Here is a 26,571-nt window from a genome sequence, read left to right as displayed (position 1 = left end):
TTTTCAGAAGATGAGGAGGAGGAGGATGGAAGTATTGATGATGCTGTGGATTATGAAAGTGATGCTAATGCTGAGGAACCTGATGTGTTTGAGTATGGATATGACCTGGATGATCTTTTTGATTCAGAAAAGAGTTATGACTTGCATGTGCCTGTATTTCACCCAGTCAAGGTAGAGTGTGATGATCAAAATGTTACTAATGAAGATACTGTGGATGAAGAACATATGGATGATCCGGGTTATGAGTTGGATATTGCAGCTTGTGAGAATGAGGATGATGAGCTGAACTGTGTTCTTGATAATGCATTGGATGATCTGTTGGAATTGGTTTCCTTGGAGAAGATAACGGATACTTGCATACCAGTTGTGTAGGAAGGGAGTGATGATGTGATTGATGATGAATTGGATGCTATTTTGGATGATGATGTGATAGATTTCGCAGCTGCGGTTGATCATCATAAGGTGTGTATTCCTTGTCATGCCCAAGAGAATGAGTCGTTGGTTGTCAGTAGTGAAAATGCATGTGAGGCTATTGTTGTTGGTCAGGGGGACCAAGATGCTTTGCCTGGGAGTTTAGGGAGCTTCGACTTGGTAGAGATGCCTGTGCAAGATGTGGAGAATCTTGAAGGATCACCAATGGTCTTGAAGCTGGAGAAACTATAGGGAAGTGACAATGATGAGTCTACAGTGCATGAAGTTGCTATGTGTGATGTTAATGGGTTGAAGGGAAATGGGTTTATGAAGGATACGCCTCATGATGATGCTCAACATAAGGATGAGTGGTTTGGCTATAGTCCAGAGGAAGGGTTGGAAACCAATGATGTGGGTTGCAAATTGGATGACCATGAGGTGGGAGTTGAAGACCAGATGTTTGTTATTTCAGTATATGATTATGAGTGGGACTCAGATGTGTCAGAGGGGAGTAGAGGTGAGGAATGGTTGTTTCCATCACAAGACCATGTGAGCTGGTATGGAGAAGGAAATGTAGTAGAATATATTGATGAAGCCATATATAAAGAACCCAAGGGGTTGCTGAAAGTGGAAGATTATGACAGGGTATATCAATGGTTATTTGACAGAGGAAGATGCTTGAAGGATTGGAAGGTATGTGCACCGAGGTTTCTGTTTGATCCAGGGGGATAAATGGTTTCTATTTGTGCAGCTGCTGGACATAAATGTCTCAGCAGAAAAAAGGGGGTTGCTAAATATGTGTGAAGTTTTGTGAGAATCTCAAACTCAACTTGTACATGTGTGCATGAGTGATGTTTCGTGTTGTGGTAAAGTCATGGGAGCACCCATTGACTCAGGGTGGGCATCGTGGATATGGCGATCAAGCTTTGGGCCTTGATGGAAGTGTATACGCAGGAAAATGATCAGATCTTGGAAGCATAGATTTGTCCGGAGCGTGGTCTGCTGGAGGTGGTGTCAGCCATTCGGTCGCTCTGTATGTGTACGCGTCAAAATAAAGTGGGCACTCGTGGGTGTATTTGAAGGTGTGGAAGCATAAGGGCAATTTATTATTGAGGAGGCCAATTTAATGTGTGCATAAACTTAATTTGGAAGGTCCTGGAAAAAAAGGTGGCTACGTGTGCTGGCGACGGCTGGCAGACGGCTGGCAGGGGGGATAGCTGGCGATGAACAGGCTGGGTACGTCAACAAAGGATGGCGCCGACGTACTGAAAAAGGGGGCGCAAAGGAGTGCGAGGAGAGAAAGAGGGAGTAGGGTCCCTGGTTTTGATGGCTAGCGTGGCTAGCAGCACGCAGGCGCAAGGGAGAAGCTTGGCGTTGGGTTTTGAAGTGTTGGCTGCAGCTGCAGGCGGCCTCTCGTGTGCGCAACAGAGGATAGAGGAATGGTTTTGGGCTTGCTTGGGTTGGCGCAGCTACTGACGACAGCTGGGAGACGTTGACAGTAGGCCGGGGGATACAGAGCGAGCAAGGCGGGCTGCTACGAAGGCTAGTGACTGGCGCAGCCGACAGGTGAGAGAGTTGGTTTTTGGTGTTGGCGCAGTAGAGGTGCCGATTTGTGGGCTGGAGACAGGTGGAGGTCGCCTACGACACCTGACTGTGCAGAGCTGGCGAGTGCAGGAGAAGGAGTTGCTTTTCTTTGTTGTCGACGGTGGCTGGTAGCACGCCGGTATGAAGGAGTTGGTGGTGTATGTGATGGTGGTTGCCGCCTCTGAAAAAAAGGAGTTTTGGGTAAGTGTGTTGCTCTGATTGTTGCTGTGGTGACTGGTGGTTCTGACTGGTAGGAGAGCCGCCTGGGGGATGCAGAGGAAGCCGCCTTGGTGCTGTGGCTTGGGCTGGTTGTTGGGTTTGCTACAAAGTTAGAGGGGTGATTGGGTTTTTGCTTTGAGTGTGCTGGTGGCATAGGAGAGAGTGGCCTTCAGTTGAGATGCAGTGCAGAGAACGAAGGGGTCGGCTGCAGAGAAGCAAAAGAGTGAAGGGATTGGGAGCGACCAGGAGCTGGAGCGGGCTGATTGTGAGTGGGTACTAGAAGAGGACGGTTCTGAGGATATCTTGGATATCCAACTCTGTAGAGATGAGGATCTGTTATGAAATATAAGTCTTGTTTATGCTCTTGGGTCTGGTGTTCGGGTGTGTTTGTATGCGTGTGTGGAAGTGTGGCACTCTATAAAGGCGTAAACAGCTTTACCGCTTCCGTGTCATCAACGTCAGGCACAAATTGCAGCCAGATGCAAGCCTTGCAAAACTCCATCTCTCTCTTGACCACTACCCTCTCTACTCTTTCGGGTATGGATACCTTGGCCTCTGCTTTAGGCCCCAACATTACTTCGGAACAGTTCGGGAGCGAGCAAAAGCAGCGTATCAAGGAGATCGTGGACACTTGGCTACATAAGTGGCAGGTCCATTTTCAGTTTCATCCATATGATGATGGAAAAAAGATCGAGTTAGCAGCAGGTTTCCTCTCAGGCAAAGCTTTGCTTTAGTGGAAGGAACTCAACCCTAAGCCAACGACTTGGGCACAATTCGAAGACGTCTTCAAGAAAGAATTCCTCAAGAAAGAGGATGATTATGATGTTGTTGCCCGGTTTATAGCTTTGACCATGACCTCGCAGCACCTCACTTATGAGGTCTACCTCCAGAAGTTTAGGGACTTGCAGATGAAAGCTACAAAGATGGATCCCACTACTCTTTTGGGGTTCTTCGTAGCCGGTTTACCAGACTCATACCGTTTACGGGTTAAACATAACAAATGCAAAACTTTGGACGAGGCCATTTATTGAGCTCGTATCTATGATGATACAATGGTCTCTTCCAAGTCTAAACGCGTTACCGAGCAGGGGAACAAGCACAAAAGAAAGTTCTCCGCACCAATGGCTAACACGACTGAAGGAAAGTCTTCGGACCAACCTTCGAAGAATTCCAGTTCGACACCAGCGAAGAAGAAAGGACTCCTTAAAGCTTTGAAGCTCAAGGAGGAGGGACGTTGTTTCATCTGCGAAGAAAAAGGACACATGCGTAACGAGTGCCCGAAGCAAAAGGGTGCAAAGACCAATGCAGGACCCAAGCCAAAGGCAGCTAACCAGTTGTCTTTGAGAGGTACGTCAGCTACTGTACTCTCGCCCTAGTACATGTTCTGATTGTCTGTTCAACTCTCAAGTATTTGGCTTGCATGATCTTCTCCGAGTTTATGGAGAAGTGAGTGGCCATAGAATTCACATTCTTCTAGACCCTGGCAGCTCACACAATTTTGTTAACTACAAACTTGTGCAGAAATTGAGTCTTGATACGACAACCAGCGATCATACCTATGAGGTACGCTTACCTGCGGGAAGGCAAGTATGGGATCGAAAGGTGGAGATGCTACCAATCCGGATTCAGGACTACAAAGATACTCTGGAATGCTATGTTATACACCTAGAACATGTAGACTTGTTATTAGGGATTGAGTGGTTTAAGACTCTTCAAGTCCAAATAGATTGGTCTAGTCATATTTTTTCTTTTCAGCATAGGAACACCCAGTATAGTATTTTAGGTGATTGTGTACATCCCTCTCAGGGACCTCTTGTAAATACAGTTGATTTTGGAAATATAATGGATTCTTCTTTGTATACTGCTTTCCATTGTGTATTGATTCCACTTTCTTCATTTCTCATACCTTCTATGGATGTTAATGAATTAAGTGTATTTGAAAGCAAAGAATTACAGAAGATACTTGATTCGTTTCAAGATGTATTTCCTAAGGAACTGCCATCGGGTTTACCACCTGAAAGGGCAGTAGATCATCGTATTGACTTGATCCCTGGTGCTCATCCTGTTAGCATTCCACCTTTCAGGATGAGCCAAGCTGAGGAAGATGAGTTGGCTAACCAACTCGAAGATTATTTGAGGATGGGCCAGATCCATCCAAGTAAATCACCTTGGGGTGCACGTGTGTTGCTTAGAAGAAAGAAGGATAACACTTGAAGAATGTGTATAGATTACAAGAGATTGAACAAGCTGACAATTAAGAACCTTTATCCTCTCCCTAGATCAGATGACTTGATTGATCGGTTAGCAAGAGCGAAATATTTCATGAAGATAGATTTACGTACTGGCTATTACCAGATACGTATTCATGAAAGGCATGTCGAAAGAACCGCCTTTCGGACTAGGTATGGCCATTACGAGTTTCTCGTATTACTTTTTGGGTTAACCAATGCTCCAACCACTTCCCAACAAATGATGAACGATCTTTTTCGTGAACATTTGGGGAAATTTGTGGTTGTGTTCCTGGATGATATTTTGATATACAGTCGTACTCTTGAGGATCATGTTAGGCACCTCATGATTGTCTTATCTATTTTAAGACAGACTCAACTATATGCTAAATTAAGTAAATGTGAGTTTTTTATGACAGACATCATTTGCTTGGGACACAAGATCACTAGAGATGGATTGAGCATTGACTATGACCGAGTTCAGAAAGTTCTGGACTGGTCTATACCAAGAACAATGAAACAACTTCGTTCTTTTCTAGGTTTTGTTGTTTTTCTTCGGAAATCTGTGCAGGAGTACTCTTAGCTCACACTACCAATCACCAACTTGTTGAAAGGTCGTGGACGTAAGTCAAATCAGCCTATCACTTGGAATAACGATTTGGATATGGCCTTCAGACTTTTGAAAGATAAAGTCAAGGAAGTACCTATCTTAGCATTACCCGATCCTAGTTGGCCTTATGTTCTTGAAACTGATGCCAGTGACCATCGGGGCTGCTTTATTTCAAGATGGTAGACCTATTGCTTTTGAAAGTAAAAAGCTAGACGACACTCAATCTCGTTGGCCAACCCTTGAGAAGGAGCTTTATGCTGTGATCCACGCTCTCAAGGTTTGGAGACATTATTTATATGGCTCCAAGTTTGTGGTATGGTATTGACTGATGATCAGTCAATCAAGTATGTGTGTGATGCGGATGATTCGAGAGGAAGGAAAGCTCGTTGGGTTGAGTTAATGCAAGATTTTGATTTTGAGATTTTTTTTTTTTTTTTTGGAGAAACGATCCTTCTATTAGTTAATGAGAAAACGCCATATGGCTACAAAGCTCACCTCGCAAGGAGGGATAGAAAACACAATGAACACCTGAGCTCCCCCCCGTGGCTGGCCGCTCTCTGGGGGGGGGCTACCTAGTAGTACATGAGGGAGGTGAGAAAAGCCAAACTGGCGGCCTATAGTGCCAAGTGACATCCTCGTCCCTCGCGGTGAGGAAAGGGCCAGGCTGCCAAGTGCGGAGGAAAGCCTTGCGGCGCCCTCTCATGCGATCCGAGTCGCCCTGGAGTTTCCCCCAGTGTCCTCTCAAGGTGTGAATGATGTCCACCCAGAGGGCCTGTATGACCTCCGCCTGTGGAGTCGCCTGGTGGTCAATGGCCTCCCTGCATCGGGCTCTCCATATGTGCCAAGCCGTCATGCTGCTGATCATCTCCCATCTCTGCCCGACCCCCTCCTGAGAGGCTGCCGAAGAGAAGTCTGGCGTCGGAACCACCGCCATCGCCCTGTCAGAGACCTGGATGGTCACACTGCCAGGGACGTCCTCATATCCAAGTGCAGGGCCGCTGTCCGTGGCCCAAGCCACCGCACCCCACGTCACCAACATCTCACCTGGTGAGCCTGCAAAAACCATCCTGAGAGCGCGCTGCCAGACCTGCTGTGCCTGTGGGCAATCCCATAAGCAGTGCCGCTGTGTCTCCTGTGCATGGCCGCACCGAGGGCAAGACGCTGGGTGTCTGCCAAAAGCTAGCCAAGCCCCCACAGCCAATCCTCTATGCGCTGTGAGCCAGAGAAATAGCGTCACCTTCCGGGGCCGGAAACTGGCCCAAAGGCGCTGCCAGAAGTCCCTAAGAAAGGCGGGGGAGAGCCCCTGTCGCCGCCAATGCTCGGCCGCTGCCGGGGTGCTCGCTATCCTGTGTCTCTGAATCCGCCGCCCCAGCCTCGCTGTGTACTGAAAAAAGGGGATGGCAGGGCTGGTAGGGGCCGAGTAGGGATCTCGCCAAAACCACTCACCTGGGTCCCACTGAAGGCGAATAAGAGGCCTGCTGTCCCAAGCCCATAATCTCCAAGAACAGTCCTCCCCTATCGAGGCCGGTGAGGGGTCTACATGCCACTGCCTCTGATGGAAGCCGACCACCCGTACCCTCTGAAGAATGCAACCCTGGAGCCCATCCAAATCTAGTCGTGTCCTCCGAAGCTGGCCACCCTCTCCCACCTCGAAAGTGAGTGGGGTGACTCTCTCCGCTGTGCCGCAGACCGCTAGAAGGATCTCATGCCGAGTAAAGACACCCATCCACTGTGGAGGTGGAGGGTCCTGTACTGGGGTCCGCCACTCCCGGGGGATGGCCGCCTCAATGTCCTGTCTCATCAACTCTCTGCCCCTCATCCCACTGAGCCTCCTCTCCTGAGCCTCTGGAGGCAGCTCAACGGGCCCCACGACACGTGAGACCGCGAGCCAACCATATGGCCACTGGGAAGTCGAATCAAGGGGTTCCAGATCAATGGCTGCCTCAGGCGCTCCTCATCGGTGCCCGAGGGAGTCTGGAAGAGGGACGGCCTCAGATGCGCCCAGGCCCTCAGAAGGCTTGATTTTGAGATTTCTTATCGTAAAGGGTCCATGAATAGTGTTGCAGATGCGCTTAGTCGAATTAGAGAGGTGAATACTTTGTCGTTCACCGAGATTTCTACTGACTTATTTCAGTCATTGAGAGGGCTTTGTAAGATTGATAGTTATTTTGGTCCATTTTGGCAGAAGATCCAGGGACATTCGGTCCAAGATTCTTAAGGAGTGTCACGACGCCCTTCTGTTGGACACCCTGGGGTACACAGGACACTATCGTTAGTGAAACACACTTTTTATTGGCCAAAAATGAAAGGGTATGTAGAAGATTATGTTCTCAAGTGTCAAATTTGTCAAGTAAATAAAGCTGAACGCTTTAGACAGGCTGGGTTGTTGCATCCTTTGTAGATCCCAGGTAATAAATAGGAAAGTATTTCCATGGATTTTATTACTGGATTGCCAAGAACGCATCAAGGCCACAATTCTATTTGGGTTGTGGTAGATCGTTTGACAAAAATGGCTAGATTTTTACCGACCTGGAAGACTATTACAGCTACGCAATTAGCACGACAGTTTATTGAGCAATTGTTTAGACTGTACGGGTTACCGCAGGACATAGTCAGTGATAAGTTTACGAGTGATTTTTGGAAACTTATTTTTGAGAAGTTGGAAACAACTTTGAATTTGAGTTCCTTAGATCATCCTCAATCTAATGGCCAGACTGAAAGAGTGCATCAGATTTTGGAGGATATGCTTCGAGCATATGTATCCAAAAGACAGAGTTCATGGGAGGATTATCTTTCTATGTTAGAATTTGCATATAACAGTACTAAGCATACGAGTACAGGTTTTAGTCCTTTCATGCTTATGTATGGTTTTCAACCTAGATCACCTGTTACAGTGGGATTCTCAGGACTTCAACATGATGCAGCACGTAATTTTTTGCAAGATATGCAAGAAATGTTACAAGTTGCGAAGGAATCTATTAGAAGTGCTCAAGACCAAGACAGATTTTATTCTAATAGACATCGTTCACCCAGAGAGTTCTCTGAAGGAACGATGGTGTATTTGCGAGTTCCGAAAGATTCCGAGACTTTACGGACAGGTCGATCTCCGAAATTATTCCCTGGATACTGTGGACCATTTCGTATTACACGAAGGATTGGTTCAGTTGCATATGAATTGGATTTGCCTTCTCATGTGAAAGTTCATCCTGTATTTCATGTCAGTAGACTTAAGGAAGTACTGGGTGGAACATACCAGTTAGTTACTTTTCAAGAAATCATAGATGTCGAGGACATGACATTTGTTCCGCACGAACCTGAAAATCTTCTTAGATTTCGTGAAAGAAGATTGCGTAATACGCTTATCACGGAATACAAGATCAAGTGGAAGGATCGTGTTGAGGAGGACGCTACATGGGAGACATTGACTACTCTTCAGAGAGATTACCCTGGCTTTTTAGTGAGCTCAGGAGTGAGCTCTTAGAGGAAGGGGAGTATGTCATGTGCACAATGTGTATCTACCGTGTGCTACATGCACGCAAGACTAGCTTCGAGGTTTGGGGAAGCTTGGAGCTAGGCAGGCTGATTGGCGAGCTGAGATAGGGATAGACTAATGGGCGGGCGCCCAAGTGTGGACGCCGGATGACCAACCAAGAGCCTATAAAAGGGTGGCCAAGGTTAAGTCATTAGTCATATAGAGTCTCGCGAGATTTGTGAGAGCTCTATGGTCTGGAGCCTGGATCTAGTGCAGAGGTGCACCTGCTTTACGCAGCCGAGGCCGGGAATAGTCTCGAGGCCCGCGAGGGTAGCTTCGTGGCGGTATGGGACGTCGCGAGGAGGAGATTGGTCGGTACATCAACCTAGTTAGCTCAGCTTGTGGCTCGGTGGGACAGCCAAGACTGTGGGCTTGCCCACGGCTGTCATGGTTGGGAGGTGAGTCAGGCTTGCACTCCCTTCTTGTTGTTTGTTTGTTTGCAGGTTTCGAGTCTCATACCAGGAGCGTTCCACGAGGAGATCCGGCGGGGTTTTGACAGTCCTAGTGCGAGAGTATGCATACTCCGTGCTCCATCGATCACAATGAAGATACCTGTAAGAAGGGGGGAGAGGTACTGCGATAGAGGTATGCATGAACACAAAGAGCAGCACATCCAAGCTAGAGGTCACCATCTCCCCTTCCTGGTCTCTGTGGGCTGATCCACGAAGCTCCATTCCTGGCCAGAGGCCTAGATGAGTAAGAACGTCGGTGATGCGGAAATCTTGAAGATGATGCAATAGCTCAACTGCTTGGCCCTAAATGGTAGCGGTCACCGAATCTGGATCCCACTTTGCCCGGGGCTGCGCTCAAGGGGAAAGAGAAAATCATCGCTCCATTCTCTGGCGCAGAGGGTCTGGAGTGGTGGAAGACCACGTATATCCGAATAGGGGCGCCTGCCTGGAGACTCAAGTGGGAGAGCCCTCACCGGTAAGGCCGCAATCATCAATGGTCATCTCCACCGGCTTAGAGAAGCAATGAATGAGGCGACGAACAGAGATCGCCGGCTTTCTCCTCTCCAGATCAGGGGCTGCATGGGGCTGACGGGAATGCTTTGGAGAGGCGGGTGGGGGGGGGGGGATGGTGGGCACGGAAGAAGAGGAAGGGGCAGATGGAGCGATTGCGGGTAGAGTCGGAGGCGAGGGTGGGGGAGAGGGAGGGGGAGGCGGAGGGGGAGGGGGAGAGGGGGGAGGGGGGAGGAGGAGGCGGAGAGGCTAGAGAGGGACGCTGCTGAGAGGCATCCATCGGAGAGGAAGGCTGTTGAGGAAGGCTCGACGGAGAGAGGGTGGGGTCAACCGGTCCCACTTGGCACTGAGGGCCGGAAGAGGAGTCGTGACGAGGAATCGGCCGCCAAATCGGGGGAGGGGGGGGGGGTGCCCTCTCCGTGACTTGAGGGGCCCCGCCGTCTGCGGGCGGATGCTGTGATAAGTGCTCGTAACGGTTCTATGACAGAACCGAATCCTCTTGCATGCTGCTAGCCTGGCGCGCATGGCAAACGACGCTCAGCTTTGGTGCTCGGCTGGCGACCCAAGCGGGGGCCAACCGTCCGCCACTCTCTGGCTGATGGGTCATCCATGGTCGGTACCTGGTGCTCCGCGGCCTGGGAACTTGCTCCTCCCTCAGCCCCCTGTCTTGAATTGCTATCCATTTTGCTGCAAGAAAGCAGTGGTATTGTGCATTGGCCTCTGCATATGTGATTTGTAGTAATCTAATATCCGTGTGCATACCAAAGTAGCCTTGGGGCTGTCTGGGTGGGGAAGCATCTTGCAAGATGCAACTTGTGTTGAAAAATCTTGGGAGCTTGTGCTTCTACCTGTGGGGAGAAGTTCTCGTTCTCATTGGTGACAAGAAAGTTCGGTAAACTTATAGAGTGAATAGCATCTAGTCAAATGCTTTTCCATGAAACCCGAATATGTGTACAGAAATTGAGAGGCAGGGTGAAAGTGTGGCTGGAGAAGGGTCAATCAAAGACATGGGGGCTGTAAATAAACATGAACTGGAGAAGGGGGATGTTGTAAGACAGCAGGTAGGATTTGGACAAAGCAGCGAAGCTTGGGCTACAGTGGACTAGGGAGGCAAGCTAAGTGGAGAAGGGAAAGGCTCTTTCCTGGCACAGGTTAGCAGAGTGGGGATGTTGATCAGGAGAGGTTTCCTTCCCCTTCATGCTGATTCAACTCTTTTTGATTGTTTTCAAAGCCTTGTGTTGAATATTGCCTTTAAAACGTGTTGACAGATCCTACAGTGGAGTGATAAAGCCTTGCAGTGTTTAATTTTACGGAATTTGCTCAGAAGTGGTGCTTTAAATTTGTTTAATGCCATATACCATTCCTATTTGTGTGTGATAGATAAAGAGTTTGATAGGATAGATACTGACTAGATAGAGAGGTGCAGGGCTAGATATTTTAAATGATTTCCTGATTCATACATTTACAAATAGGAGCATGTACCAGGTTCTAAGTGATTTTTTTGTTCCGCTTTCCACAGGCCTTGTTAAGGGCAATGGCTGAAAATCTTGGACGAGAAGTAAACGTGTCTGTTAGCAGGGCGGCACTCATAACAAAGGAGGTGAACATATCAGAGTCTGCACAAAAACAAGGTAACTTTACTGTCAATTAATTATTTGTTTTATACTCTTCACCTTTTATATGTGTATTGATACATTTGTTTTTGGTAATGTGCGTACACACATAAGATTATGTCTACTTTTCAATAAGTTTTTATACCAGAGGTATGGTTACTTTTTCGTATCGATACTTAATTGCTTGGAGGCTAAAGCACAGGCATGGGCTGTTGTATAAGACAGTGATATCGGTTACACTTGCTTCTTGTGCTGCAGAAGAGGAGTCTGATGATTTTTATGAGTTCACAGAAGATGATTATGCTCGAATGATGGCTAATAAGAAACCAGGTTGGTTTCTTTCTTCTCCTCAACCTGCAAATTTTTTTGACACTGAAAATAATTGAAGGTACGGTGGAGGATTGAGAACTTGCCCTTAAAATAAAGTCTAGTCTTGAGATTAAAAAAGGAAGGGCTTAGCATTCAAGACTGGGATTTACTTGCCATGCAGCTTGTGTCTAGTTTATGCTTATCCTGGGAAAGCATAACATTGGGTATTTCTGGGATCATGGGAGCTAGCTCCCATGCCTTATTTTACAAGCTGTCCTGCCGATTGTGACCTGCAAAGCACGTGAAAACACTCTGCATGAAACTCCCTAGGTTCTTCTTTCCTCATTTTTTATCAGTGTTTGTAACAATGATGTTTGGATACAGGTGTAAATTCTTTAAATTTACCATGCTTGTCATACTGCTTTGATTGAGGATCAGATTTGACAGAGGTATTCATGTGTTCTTTGACAACACATAAGCCACTTGTCCTAGACATGACTTTGATTGTGTTGGGGTTCACTTGGCTTGATAAGCTACCCAGACCTTTGTACAAAGAGTAATTCAATGGCTTGTGACTGTGAGTGGGACAACACACAAAATTGACATTCAGTCTAAGACCAATAACTTCCAAACTTCTCATCTCTCTCATGTACAATTCCGAGGTTGCCTCATGCATCAATATCATTTAGCCATCACAAGAGAGTGTGTGATGAATTATAAAACTTGTTACCCTAGGAGTGACATGCCAATGCTTAGACAACCAAGAAAGTCCCTTATCTTGTTGTCACTCACATATCAGCACTTGCTCCTCACAGTTTAGTTACCAGAGTTTAACTATGAGAAAGCATAGAGTGTCCTAGACAAGAAACCCATGAAGCCTCAAGAGATTCTACATGGGAATACACTTTGGCGTCCCATACCATCTGAGCACACCCCATATAAAGCCCCCATTAAGCATGATCGTACGTGGAATCACCAATTTTCTCTCCTACAACCAAGCCTTGAAGCAACCGAATTCCTCTCTGAACATCAAGGTCGAACCTTAGATAATGTAATCCATTCAAAGTCAAAGATGAAAGATACCACCATGTTCACACCCCAATCCTCCTCCCTAGCATCCGTAGTCAACTCTACTACTTATTGTCTATAAGCCATCCAGAAACCTCAGCCTAGGCATCTTGGATTATGACCAACACCACAAGATTGCTTGACTCGGCACCCTGTCTTGGGCTATGTCAATTTCCGACAAGACTGCCTTGCCACCTAGTGGCTTTCCAAATAACATGAAGTTTTCATGCTAAAACTTGGTACGATCTCTTCACCATTTCAAAAAGAACTATCCACTTATGTGGAAGAGTAAGAGCATGCAACAAATTAGATTCCATCATAGTTCGGCAAAGATCTCAAATTTTTTCATTAATTAGGGGTTAGTACCAAAAAGTACTTGAAATCAAGTGTCACGACTTAGGGTTTGCACACACGCACACGCCCGCGCGCGCACACGCACCCACACATACACACACACACACACCCACCTTATCGAGGATCATGGATTACCCAGGTCCACGGTGCCTAGGCCTCTTCCTACTAGAGCTTCATCGCCATAGAGAGTCACTAATTAGGGAGTCTAGACCTTGTGGGAGGAATCCACCCCGGCCCAGGTGACCATCACTCAATTCTTCCAACCACGAGAGGACCCCACACCAGCCATGGATGGCATATCCACACCCTCATCGAGCCACACATTCTGGAGTGCTTGACCCCTCGCCAGACCACAGTAACATGAAACGTTTTGTCCGTTTTGTCGTTTCGTCATTTCGAAGGTTTCGTTTTGTTTCGTTTTGTCTGTCTTGGACAAAACGCAAAGGTTTCGAAATGACTCTTCTTATATACAAATGTGCTGATTGGAGAATTTCTGGGCTGTTCGGGACTTGGAGAAAGAGGTAGAAGGCGGCCATCATTGCTGGACAGCCACCTTGCATAGTGTTGGCAACCTCTTCTTCATTTTTTTCCCACCCACCCTTAGTTTCCAGGCCAATGAAGGGGACTCTTCACGACCATTTGTAGTCTTGAGAGAGGTGTCTAATGTCATTGTTGCATTGAAGTCGGACATGATGAGGGATATGTCTTCAACTCAGAGAGCATGTTAGTGGTTGTGTCTTCACCGGAGGACGTACGAGTTGGTATGTCTTCACATGAGATAGATTTCTTGGATGTTCTGCGGAATATGGTCAGAGTTTTTGCGTGTGTATCACAGGATGTATTTCTGGGAATATGTTCCACAAGGTGTTTGCAAGGAGGGCCAAACATCGGAGTCCATCATGGAGTTGGTGGATGTTGGTGTGAGCATACATGGCTGAGGAGATACAGGTGCATGTAGGTTTGATGCAATAGTTTTGAGGATTGTTTTCTTTCGCAGGAGTGCATGGGATTTGGTGACTTGTTTGAGCTGATGGTTTAATGGTGGATGGAGTCTTTCGAGTAACCTTTGGCATGGAAATTCACAGGAGTATTCTCGGCGCCAATAAGCGACTCTTCTTGTATAGGAGATTGCTTTGTAGGGATCAGGGAGTGCTAGACATGTGGCAAACGTTTATGGTTGAGCAAAGAGTGTCGAGAGTTTGCTCTGCATGTTTTGCTGTTAATGAGGCGTGGCTGGAATGTAAGCCTCAGAGGTTGCAAAGTGGTTTCACAGTGCAAGGACAGCCAACATCTTGGATGAGACTTAAGTGGAGAGGACAATTCACACGGACACCTTACAACTGAGGAGAGCTGTAGTTTAGAGGGGAGAGAATGCGACCCACCTGTGCGGGGCAGCAGGGTGGGGAGTCTGTGTGGCCAGGAGGAGTTGCAAGTTAGTAGGGCTGCATACGTGCAAAACAGGCAGCTTTTGGGCAGTTTGGGGCTCCAATTGGATGGACGGACAGCATCATTGGTTTGGCCTAGTCTGGGTGCTCAACATGTGGAAAATCGGGCAGTGTTATAAAGATTAATTATAAGGTTTGCTAATAATCAACCAGCTAATCAGCCCATGACTCAGTTGGAACTGCCAACCAACATCATGGAACCTTATGAACAGGTGTTCTAGCTCCCAAATTGAATCGTCAAGTGCATTTCTGCACTTGAAACATCTCAACGCACACGTTGCTCCAGATCTATTCTCCGGCCCTCCAAATTGCATTTGTACTTGCACTTGTGGTGGCAGGACTCTTGGGTACTTCAACAAATGCTCAAACACCCTATTTATAGGAGCTGGTTAATGGCTGAGTATTTTCTTCGGTGTGTTATGGAGTGTACCATTTTGAGTATGTTCCATTGAAAGGTATCCATTAGTGAGGACCAAGCATTGAAGCCCAGCAGGCAGGGAAATGTTGGCTTGAGGATATAGGTTACAAGAGAACGTGGTGGATGTATTGGTCCATATGCAGAGATTCACGGGCGGCAGAGGTTTTTTCGGGTGTGTTCTTAATAGGAGGCAATTTCCCCAGAGCTTGTATAGAAGGATGCTTTTCAGGAATCAGCACTTCATCATGAGGTGTTGGTTCGTAACAAAGAGTATAGCTATTGTTCATGCCACAATGTCCACCAGTGATGGCATCATGCATGACGTGGAGGAGAGAGAACTGGTTAGCCATAGGGTGACCTAGACTCCACTGAGCACATCATGAAGGATTTGTCCAGGACCAACAAAGGAGCTGTCCAAGGAAGCGGCTTTTTCAGGATGAGAGGATGGGTGTGGAGGAGATATTGATAGGATTTCATGTTTCTAGAATTTTTGCTTCACTTACCTTAGGTGGGATATCATACCATCATCTAGGTCATTGTATAGCTTGTGTAGAAAAGAACTTTTGAAGTGGCGGCCCATGATGTGGAAGGGAAGGGCCTAGTTTTTGTTTGTAAGTCGTAATTTATAGAGTGTAGGGCATTATTAGCATGTATGTGCTTTCCAAATGCATAATTGAAGTTGAAGGCTTATAAAAGTCTAAGGGCTTCTTTTGTAAATGTTCTTTCTGAATGAAATTGCTATCACAATCGCTAGATGGCTCTCCTGGCATAATTCTGCACACATAATATGGAATCACTATATTTATAATGAAGCTTTTTTGAGGTTCTACGTGCAGCAAGTTTTGCTTATTTCTCTCTTTTGGCTTTGGGTAATCAAAGCGATTATGGGTCAAGGAGGTATGATAGAAGGTGCACTTTACCTCCTAGAGGTTAGGGGCACCACCATGTTCTATTATATATTGGACATGTATAACCCTATAAAAAGGTATGCTACTTGTTTATTGTATTAATCTTGGTTATCAGAATCTAGTGGATCATTGTGAATGTTTCCATCATTTAGTCCAAGTGTGTTCATCATGTTTACTCTGCCATGTTCTCTTCTTGCTAGTTATTAATGCTTAATTAAAGTTGCACATGTCATCTTCTTACCACGCTGCATGACATAACTGAAGACATAGTTGAGTGGCAAATAGTGCTGCACAACAACTAACTTTACCAGCATCCAGTGTGAAGCTGTGCCGACCATTCACAGTAAGTGACGTCCACGTCAAGCGGCAAAGTGGTGAACTGTCATTGCAAATTGTGACTTGTGTCAACCAAAAGAGGTGGTCTGAAGTGATGCCAACGTCAAGAGGCAAGCAGGGCAACTCCTGTAAGAAGGCGACAGTCATCCATGTCAGCAAGTGTTGCCTTCTTCTGTAGAAACCCATGCATCCCCAAGGCTCACCAGTAGTATCATGAGCAATCTTAAGGTTAGTGTCATGAGCAATCTCAAAGTATTTAAGGTTTACAAGTGGCTTCACACGTCTTCTACAACAGTGTGTTCCCTAGGCAAATGGAAAGGCCAATGTATTTGTAAGATCAAAGCATCCATGCACAGAACTCAGCGACTCTACATGTAAAGAAAGTCATTGATATTGTTCCTAATTCCACAACTTACTGGTTCGCAATCCTGATAACTTCATCCTGTTCTCAGCCTGCCTTTTAAGCCTGATAACTTCTTGTTCTCAGCCTGCCTTTAAAGCATCATGATATATGGCATAACATGTCATTCAGTGTATATGCCATTGGATCCACAACCATCTTGCTGAAATTTGATATCATAGTTTACAGCTTGTATTCGAGTTTTATGAGTTAATGTTTTCGGCTTGTTTGTGGACTTTTAGCCATGTTAGCAAAAAAGTGATTCCATTTTGAAACTTAGTTATCGTTGATGTATCTTTAAATGGTGCATCACATCTCTCATGCAAAGCATACCCATAATAACCTAACAACAAATCAACACCCCGAAGGAGATAGCACAGGCGGAAGCATAAACAATAAACATATGAGAGAGTGCAAAGGAGATTGAGAGAGTTGGACAAGATCACCTTTTATAACAGCAGTAAAGCTTTACAATGGCAATGGCCAGCAATTGAATGTTGAACTATGTGAAAGGGAAGTGGATGAATGAGTGAATAATGGGAAACTCCTTATATAGTTGTGTAGAGACCTGGCTGACTGCCTCTGGGGCTGGCCGACTGGCCCTAGACAAATAATCAGGAGAAAATCCAGTAAAATCCCAGATAAATAGTAAAGCCCCAAAACACTGAGATGCACAATTCTAACACACCCACCCATGCCCCTCTAGTCAAATCATTTAGTGGTTAAAGAAAAGAAATAGTGATCAAAGAATTTTTCGATTTTGATTATTAAATTGCAATTGCCATGCTTTGCTTCGAGAGTTTTTTTAACTGAACTCTATTTTTATATGATAGTAACCCTCCTAGTCAAGAGCAAATCTTTTGTTTTTGAACTGTGCAAATGCTCATTTTTGTGCTATGAAGAGATTTTCCTGAAGACTAAAAAAATTAGAGACTCTGAAGCAGCATCGCGACGTGCACGTATCACCAAGGTATTTGCATTTGAAACATGACTCGTATTTTGTCCTCATTTTTTTGGTTAAACAATCACCGATTGACACACTTTTTTTTTTTCTTGTAGGCCATCATTCGTGTGCAGTTTCCAGACAATTTTATCCTGGAAGCAAAGTTTCAACCTTCTGATTCCCTTTCAGCTTTGGTTGATTTGCTGAAAAAAGTGGTCTCAAGGACGGACATACCCTTTTATCTTTGTAAGGTTCTCCTCCTCCTCCTTTATTAGTGAGAATACATTTGAATGCCATGCACACAGCCAAGGTTTTTTTTAGTGGAAATTTTACAACAGATTTTATGCTCAAAGGGCCAAAAATCCACTCCAAAGTTGTACTTGGTAACTTACCTTGAAAATCTATTTTATGCCTTAGCTGCTCAGCAATTTAGTCTTTCAGCTGCTTTTTCTTTGACCCAGCTTTGGTCTGCAGTTCAGTGCCTCTTGTCAACCTTGATGTTTGACCATAGCATCAAGCCTAACTCAAACACTGGGTTAACATAAGTCCCCCCCCCCCCCCCCTCCCCCCCCCCCCCCCCCCCCCCCCCTTCTTTTTGAGTAGATCCTTCTGTATTAGCAACTTGAGTGCCCACCCGAAGGTGGATTGGTCTCCCGTCCGGAAGGTGTACACTTATGGCTGCAAATGGCCTGGATGCCATCGGGGAGCCTGTGGAGATTTGAACTCGTCGGGACCTCCCCCTTCCCTGTCATGAACCCACACGGCTAGGCTACACACCCGTTGACGGGTTCACATAAGTTGTTACTTGGTCACCTGCCCTTCAGAAAGTCCTTTCAGGTTGTTTCTTTCCCTTTGCCAGCCTCAGAAAAATGAAAGAGTTAATGGAAGCTTTAAGCAATTGGGCTTTGGGTCTGGGCACGGCAGGGGTATTGAGCATATTTAATATTAGCCAGGGTTATGCACATCATCATTCGCATTAGCCAGGGTTATGTACATCATCATTCGCATTAGTGTGTTGAATGGGGAAATATTGGAGGGTTTTTCACAAAAAGGAAGTCAGTTGTAGCGCTCAATTTGACAGGATGAAACGATCAGCATGTTTGCTAGTATATGATGACAAAATTCTGTACTTACAGCTTGTATTGCTACAATTTAAGGGGAAGATATGCCAAATCTGAACTTGTGCATTAATTCTTGTACATGCCAGATACAACTCCCCCCAAGCAGCGATTGCAAGATCTAGGAAAAGACTTTTACACTGCTGGACTCACTCCGGGTTCCCTAATTTACTTCAGTTACGACATAGCAAAAGGTATGATCTCAATTCTTTCAACATCTTCACTGTTCACTTTTGTAGCTTTTGGGCTCCCTTAAAAAAAAAGTGTTAAAGAACATCAATTTTTAGATCAAACGGAAGTTTTTGTTTTGTAACTGGTGTGTCAATTGAAACTCTGACTTGCACATATCATGTAAAAACATATATCTTTAGATTATTCAACTAATATTTTTAAGGCATGTTTATTTCTCTTGTTCACTCTTGTTAATTACTTTGTTGGGTTGGTCTGCCATGCAACGCTGTAGCCATATATGCTATATCTTTGGTCAAGCACTGTTTTAGCTCTATCAAGGGTAATTCCAAATAACATGAAGAAAGATTTATTTTTGCAAGGGAATTCTGTTGTCAATCTAGTGATTGTGTATTTTAAAATTAACTGCTGGCAATTTGTCAAGTTCATTATTTAACGTAGTCAAAGCCTGGATTTATCTGATGGGCGGCCCACAAGTGTGCCTCTCCTCTCAGGAGTCACTACTACTAAAATTGTTTGGGGATTTTTTTAGGTGCACTCGAAAATCATAATATTGCAATTTGCTAGCATTGTTTTAAAGCCTTTTCTTTTACTTGTTTTTGTTTTGCTTGGTGTAACTTAAGGACTCAATGTAACATCACAACTTTACAGTCATTTGATTGAAAGAGCCCGCTTTTTGCACACGGTGTGGGATGAACTAGTTGTAAGCATAGCTGCACGTCAAGACCATGAATTGGCTTTGCTATGCACCTGTCCTCCATAGCTTGTGGTTCTCAACCCTTTGTTTTTATTTCTCGCTGCTGGCCCTTGCTCTTTTGCCACTACTGCTAAGCTCATGCATGCTGTTGCTCAAGCCACTATCGTTGCAAATACTGCAAGTGACAGCCCACAAAAACCTTTCAATGCAAACACCTCTTGGCCTGTGTAAATACCTTCTTTGATGTTACCAACTCCTTGCTAGATGCTTGCCAAAGTGGAACTTTCATCAATGAATTACAATAAGGCTTCCAAAACCTTTCCTTGGGTCATAATTCTGGACGAAAAGCGTCTACACACTGGATGTGAAAAGGTGCTAATGAGCAAATCAAGATGAAGAGGAAAGACTTTTCCCTCCTATCCTTAAAGGACAGAGGAGAGGTGTGTAATGGATGCAACACCAAGAGAAGAATATAACAGATGAAGGTTGAAAGATGGACCAACTACGTGGTTCCGCCAATGCATGGATGTCATAACTAAGTGGAGATCAATTGCAGAACAGAAGGGGTGGTGCTTACTGATGCTGAGTGCTGACATTAATAAGAGGGAGAAGCACAGAAGCACAAGGCCATGCATTCAAAGGTGGTAGGAGGGAGGTAGCACAAGTGGCTGGGTGGAGGTCCGAGGGCTTTTAGAACAGTCCTGAAGTGGTTCCTTAGCGCGGGGTCACTGCTCAAAGATCCAGTGAAACAAGATGGGAAGGTGACATCAAGAGCTGGCATATAGGTTGGAGCCTTCTCGTCCCAGTACTTGAACTAGACTTTTGCTTCAGTGAGGTTTGTGAGACATTTATACAGCTTTTTACATGCAAAAACTTGTCACTTTAAAATGAAAGTTAAAGCCGTTAGTCCCAATTTTCTCAAAAAAGGTGCTCCTTATGATGATTTTAGGCAACTAACCTTTGTTTCAATTATCCAAGATAATTATTCTATGATTTTCAAAAAATCATTTGTCATTTTCAAAAATAGTGTTAAATGACTTCGAAAAATGAAGGGCTGAATAATAATAAAATGATTGGTTTTCTTTGAGAATATGGAAGGTGTTAAATTTGCAGCAATGTGATGAGCTATGGTGGATCAAATGCTAGAATCAACATCATTAGAAAAGAGATTAGACGATAATTAAGACGTGATTAATGAGCAATTAACTGATAGCTTAATGTAGGCATGGATAATCAAAAACCAGCAAATTCTCATTAGGCCAATGGCTTTTGTTTGATTCTCTCCACCTCTTCCCAGAATATCTCCACACCTCCTAAATCTTCTCATGCTACCCTTTATTCTCTCCCAGTAGATACTTCTCACCTTTTCATAGCTTCTCACTCATTTATAGATTCTCTTTTACAGCCTCTTGCTAAGGGCTTGTTCCCGCACATACCCTATTCACTTGTATATTTCAACACCTCCCCTCAAGTGAATAATCGTAGCACACTTGGATCCTATACTAAGTTTCCCTCTTACTTGGTAGTCCGCGACCAGTGCCTCCCTAAACTCATAGTCCTTGACACTCTCTCTCTCTATGTGTCCAAGGCTACTGCAAGTGCCCGTGACCTTGACTAAAGTGCTCACACATACATCTACCACATGGCCTACATCATCGGTGGCTCAGAGGTGGTTTTACTCTGTTAGGACAGGTTACATTGGGTTGTGGGATTTCTCTCTCTCTCTCTCTCTCTCTCTCTCTCTCTCTCTCAGAAAAGATGATCTGACTCCACTTCCTTAGGAGCCTCCATGAAGTTTGCCGATGTTCTTTCTCCACTGGATTTGCTGTAGCAGTCTCTTGCCATGTGTCGTGGCTTCCCACAGTTGTGGCAAGTGAAGGTCCTTCCTCCTACTCTGTCTCTTCCTCGTCCTCGTCCTCGTCCTCGAGAGAATCCTTCTCGAGTAAAGAAGCTTTTTCCTCTCCAGCTGTTGAGTCCATCCATTTCTTCTCTTTGACCCTGGTCTCTTGCTTTACTAGAGCTCCTTCTATCTCGTGCAGCTTCAATTCAGGTACATTCTTTAATGTTACTACAATGTTTTCATATTCATTCACCTTTGTCCACACTCTTCAGAAGCACTGCTAGTGCCTCATCATCTTCTACCTTTTTGCCAATGGTTGCCAGTTGTTGCTTAATGCTTTTATATTTGTTCAAGTGTGTGATTAAAGGTTCACTTTCCTTCATATCCTGTTTGTAGAATTGCATTAACAGATTTATCTTTGAATTTTTTGCTTGAGTGCCAAATAATTTATTGAGTTCATCCCATGCATCTTTTGCCCATTGTATCCCTGTGATGTGATGAATGATTTCATCATTTAAACTGAGTGCGATAAGTCCTAATGCTTTCTCATTCCTGCTCTTCCACTCATTTTTCTCACTCACCTCTGGGTATTCATCTCTTCCCTCAACTAGCCCCCACAGATTTTTCCTCATGAGCAAATACATGGTTTTTGTTTGCCATGTATAAAACTGCTCCCCATTAAATTTGGCTATCTCTTGTGCTGTGCTCATGATGATGTGAAGGGGGATCTTACCTCTTGATCCAATTTCAAGATTCAAGGGCAGTGTCTATCCTTTTACAACTCAATATGATATTTAGGTGATGATTACAACAGATTTATCAGCATAAATTCACCAGAAATTACATTAAACCAAGAGTAACAAATCTGTAATGAATGGTTGGAGTATCATACCATCTCCGAATTGAAATCTGAAGTTATAGAGATCTGCATCAGATACCCAATGGTTAATTTGAACCCTCAATTGCACCAAAATACAGTGATTAGTATTGATTAGCAAAATAATCCTCTGTTTTGTGTGCAGAAAACAGAGTATGCGGGGAGTCCAGATCTGGGGCCTTAGAGTTCAAATGAGCTCAACCTCTTTCAAGGCCATCAATAGCAATTAGTCTAGTAGAGGATTAAGCCAAGAAACACAAGATTTGACCAAACATTGAATGCTTAATCTTTGTTTTACCAAAGTCACCTGCAGATTTGATGGAGAGCTTGGATCTCACTGTAGACTTGATGAAATCAAAAACTGTCTTCACTAGCTTGTAGACCACTCTTGAAAACCCTTGGGGCCAAGAGGAATTAGACCCATTGTATCTGGTGCAGACAAGATCTCCATTTTCCTTTTAAAAAAAAGCGCTTGAAAAAACGCGGAAATCTGCAGCTCTGCGCGGCGGTTTGATGATTTGTCTTGATGGGCTGAAGCTTGGGGCTTGTGGCTATGTGTGGCTAAAGACTTGAAGCCTGTTAAGCCTGGAGGGAGATCAAGCCCCTCCACCAGCTGGGGGTACAGAAGCTCCTGAAAAAAAGGAGATAAAAACTTGATTATCTACTAATCTTGATTAACTAGGTGATTAGCAAGATAATGGGCTCATAAATTTGATAGATTCTAAGCTAGGCTCTGATACTATATTAAATTTGCAGCAATGTGATAAGCTATGGTGGATCAAATGCTAGAATCAACATCATTAGAAAAGAGATTAGACGATAATTAAGATGTGATTAGTGAGCAATTAACTGATAGCTTAATGTAAGCATGGATAATCAAAAACCAACAAATTCTCATTAGGCCAATGCCTCAATTTATAGAGCTTACATCCAAGCATCTAATCCCACTGATCTCTCCTTGATTCACTCCACCTCTTTTGCTTGATTCTCTCCACCTCTTCCCAGAATATCTCCACACCTCCTAAATCTTCTCATGCTACGCTTTATTCTCTCCCAGTAGATACTTCTCACCTTTTCATCTCATTTACAGATTCTCTTTTACAGCCTCTTGCTAAGGGCTTCTTCCCGCACACACCCTATTCACTTGTATATTTCAACAAAAGGCAAGCCTATGGTATATACTTGTTTCTTATTTTACATCCTTTTGGCACGCGATGCAAATGGCATCAATCATGGACCACTTCTTGCATATGGTCACCCATTTCACCGTTTAAGAATTAGCTAAGCCATACATTGAGATTGGCAGTACACTTCTTGAAGTATGAGAACTTCAAACTTGTGATTGTTAAGTCTGTAGAAGGGGAGATTGAACACATTGGCTGTACCAAATGATAGATCAATGTATTAAGGCAGAAGACAAGCCTGGGAGAATCTGTTAAGAGACAAACATCAGATGACAGAAATAGGCCTGGGAGTTTGGTATAAATAGGCAGGGTTTTTGCACGGTTGTTTCCGGTTTTGGTGGCAAAAGGAAGGTTTTATTGCTACATCCTGGCAGCCCCTTCAGCCTGTGCTTAAGCCCGATGTGCAAACAGTTTCACAACTGCCACATGAATCTTGCCTTATGCCAAAATGCCATCACACATTCTCTCAATGATTCTCCCCTCTAATCCTGAGCAATTCAAAATATTAAGGTCTAGAGAGGCTCAGATACCACTCTAAAGGTTCCTTCTAGATCATTGATCTTAACCTTCATTTTTTATCTACTCCAGGAGTAGCACATATACAGTAGGACAGCTTCGTATGCCAACCAGAGAGTAAAGATTCAGAGTTCACCCTGAAGCATGCTTTTGAATCTACTTCTCCAAGATACCTGGCTATCCATGTCCAGTACCTATCCTAGGGTAAGTCACCTGCATGCAATTACTTCATAGAAGTCTGGATTTTCTGGTTTGTTTAGTAAACCCCTTTGTTCGCCTATATTACCTTCAGCTTAGGCTGTACTCCATTATTTCTTGACCAAGCCATTTGTGAAGGCAAACCAAAAGCCTCAAAAGAGCACTACTGAATACTGTGAGTCAACAAAATTGTCACACTGTTCATTCTCTCAAGAAGCTGAGATCGAGGCAGCTCATTTAGGCTCCAACTCATCTTGATCAACAAATAGAGTATATCGACTTTCATAATAGCTTGTAGTGGAGACCAAAACTTCCCTAAGCAGTAGTCATGGAAGTTGTTTTGCCAAACAGGGGAAGTGATATGCACAAAAGAGAGGTAGCTGCTGGAAAATATTTACAGATTCACTTCACACGTTGACTATTTACAGTTATTGATGTTTTTGCCTTCTGGCCAGCTCAGGTGAATAGCCTTTGGAACACCACCCATCATAATCAAGTAATTTTGATGTCGCAAGTAATTTATTACTGTGGACTTGCAGGGTTTACTGAAGATGAGTTGAAAGGGATTATTGATGCACCATATCTTAGACATGATGTGATGGCCTTACGAGACTTGCATTTGCTGATACCACGAGCTTCTGATGTGGAAAGATCAGTGGATACAACAACTAGAACAGATTTTCCTCGAGACAGAGCTGAACAACATGTGGATCCAAGACCAAGGAAGACGGGGGTGAAGCCCAAGTGGATGAAGTTGTGATGGGTGGTCATCCTTACTTTAGCCCACAGTGTCATTTGATGTATATTGTATCACTGAACAGCTGCAAGCCTCATAGTAAATTGATCAATATAGAGTAATTTGCATCTCTCTCTCTCTCTCTCTCTCTCTCTCTCTCTGTGCGCACGTGCGCCCACAAGATTCCTGAAAGAAGCTATATAAATATTGAATATCAAAACTTCATGGGTTTCTCAAAATAGGGTTAGCTTGGTTGTTAACTGCATTGATGTGGATGTAGGGCAGACACTTCCATGGTTCACCGTAACTTATACATAACATTAAAAAAAAGACTATATTTGTCAAATGGTTTCTATATTTGGAAGGGAGGTCAGTGGTTTGGCTCATGGCTAAGGATTTTGCTCTCAATTAGCATTCAACTTGCGTTTGTAAGTATACTAGCATTTATGATTTAACAAGAATTCTATTTCGAGAACCTTGAAAGTGTCTACCACCTCGACTAAGTCACCTTGGTAAAATATAGTGGGAAAAGGTATGTTTTATATTCTTGATGCATGATTTACTTAACGGCTCTAAAAATACATAAGACTTCGAAAGATATGGACTACAAAAAGGACCCTGTAAGGATTAGCTTAAGTTGTTATTTTTTTGTGGGTTTAGAATGCTCAAATTGGCTCCATAGTGAGGGGATAAGTACTCTACTTTTATCCACGCTATGGGCCTACCCCGCAGGGTATACAAGGTGGAGGTTGTTTCAGCTTACATTCGATCTTGACACGCACTCTTTTCAGGCTGGTAAATACTCCTCTCGCTTAGATCCCTTCCTATTTTTACTGGAGTCCACTTGTCTTTTTACAAAAAGTTATCACTGTTTTTAGAGCTTGTGTTTTTAAGCTTTTTTTCTTGGGCCACTCGCCTTTTTAGTAATTGTCTTTCTCTTTCACATATCTGCTCCCACAATGCTCTCTCCGCTCCGCAAATTTGGAAAACTTGGGTAAAAGAGATTCTAAAATTAAGTTTTAAAATTTTTTTGACACTTTATATTCAAAAAAGGTCTCCCAATTTTATGTAACCTTAAAAAGTAGCTTTTTAATGTCATTTTCAGTCAATAACTACCTTATTGAAGCCCACATCTTTTTTTCATCATATCTTATACATATCTTCACTTGAATACCTTACTTTTTAATTTTCTATGCATAAAATTCTTTGGGGCATCAACATCCCACTTGTCCATACTCTTTCCTTTTAACACAACTCTCTTTTCCAAATTTGAAAAATAAGAGTATAAGAAACTCTAAAATTAAGTTTTTTAATTTAAAATATTTTTTTTATATTTAGAAAAGGTCTTCGAATTATATGTAATTATTAAAAATAGATTTTCAAGGATCTTTTCAGCTCATAACTATCTCATTGAAGCTTCATATATTTTTTCATCATATCTCACAACTCATAAATAGCATAATCCTTTTAATATAATGTCATAAAAAAATTTCATATGATTAAAGGATCCTAAAATTAGGGTTTAAGATAAATGTATAATTTTGATATTTTTTATTAAAAAATGATTCCTTAAATATAGCTAACCTCAAAAAGTAAAATTTTATTACCAGTTTTAGGTCACAACTACTTCTTGTAGTCTATATGAAAAATATATGTTTATGATTTTTATTTTTGTCATCTATATCTTTACTTTAATCTTACTCTCGTCCTTCTTTCATTCTTGACCTTAGTTTAAACTATGTCTTCCTTGGAGGATATTTCTAATATGAAAAAACATAAGATAAATCGTCATATTCAAGTAGAAGAGGAATATGCATCAATCAAACGTCCTTATGTAAGAAAACCATTTGATAATGCATCCAGTTCTTCATTTAGG

General features: G+C 43.7%; 1 protein-coding gene across 1 annotated transcript in view; it reads left to right on the top strand.

Moving 5' to 3' along the window:
- LOC147619614 (plant UBX domain-containing protein 1-like) overlaps nt 1-24,825 on the top strand; it is a 51,909-nt gene extending 27,084 nt beyond the window's left edge. The window contains exons 2-7 of the mRNA XM_086773284.1: nt 11,066-11,177; nt 11,418-11,489; nt 17,300-17,367; nt 17,457-17,586; nt 18,548-18,652; nt 24,499-24,825. Of these exons, the coding sequence (XP_086629410.1) occupies nt 11,066-11,177; nt 11,418-11,489; nt 17,300-17,367; nt 17,457-17,586; nt 18,548-18,652; nt 24,499-24,719 (708 nt within the window). The 3' untranslated portion in view covers nt 24,720-24,825. The remainder of the gene's footprint in view (nt 1-11,065; nt 11,178-11,417; nt 11,490-17,299; nt 17,368-17,456; nt 17,587-18,547; nt 18,653-24,498) is intronic.
- Nucleotides 24,826-26,571: the final 1,746 nt, after the last annotated feature.

The sequence above is a fragment of the Cibotium barometz genome, chromosome 33 (genome assembly GCF_041138505.1).
Source record: "Cibotium barometz isolate CiBa-2024 chromosome 33, ASM4113850v1, whole genome shotgun sequence".
Classification (NCBI taxonomy): Eukaryota; Viridiplantae; Streptophyta; class Polypodiopsida; order Cyatheales; family Cibotiaceae; genus Cibotium; species Cibotium barometz.
Note: the sequence above shows the minus strand (reverse complement) of the source record. Positions and strands in the feature narration are given on the sequence as shown.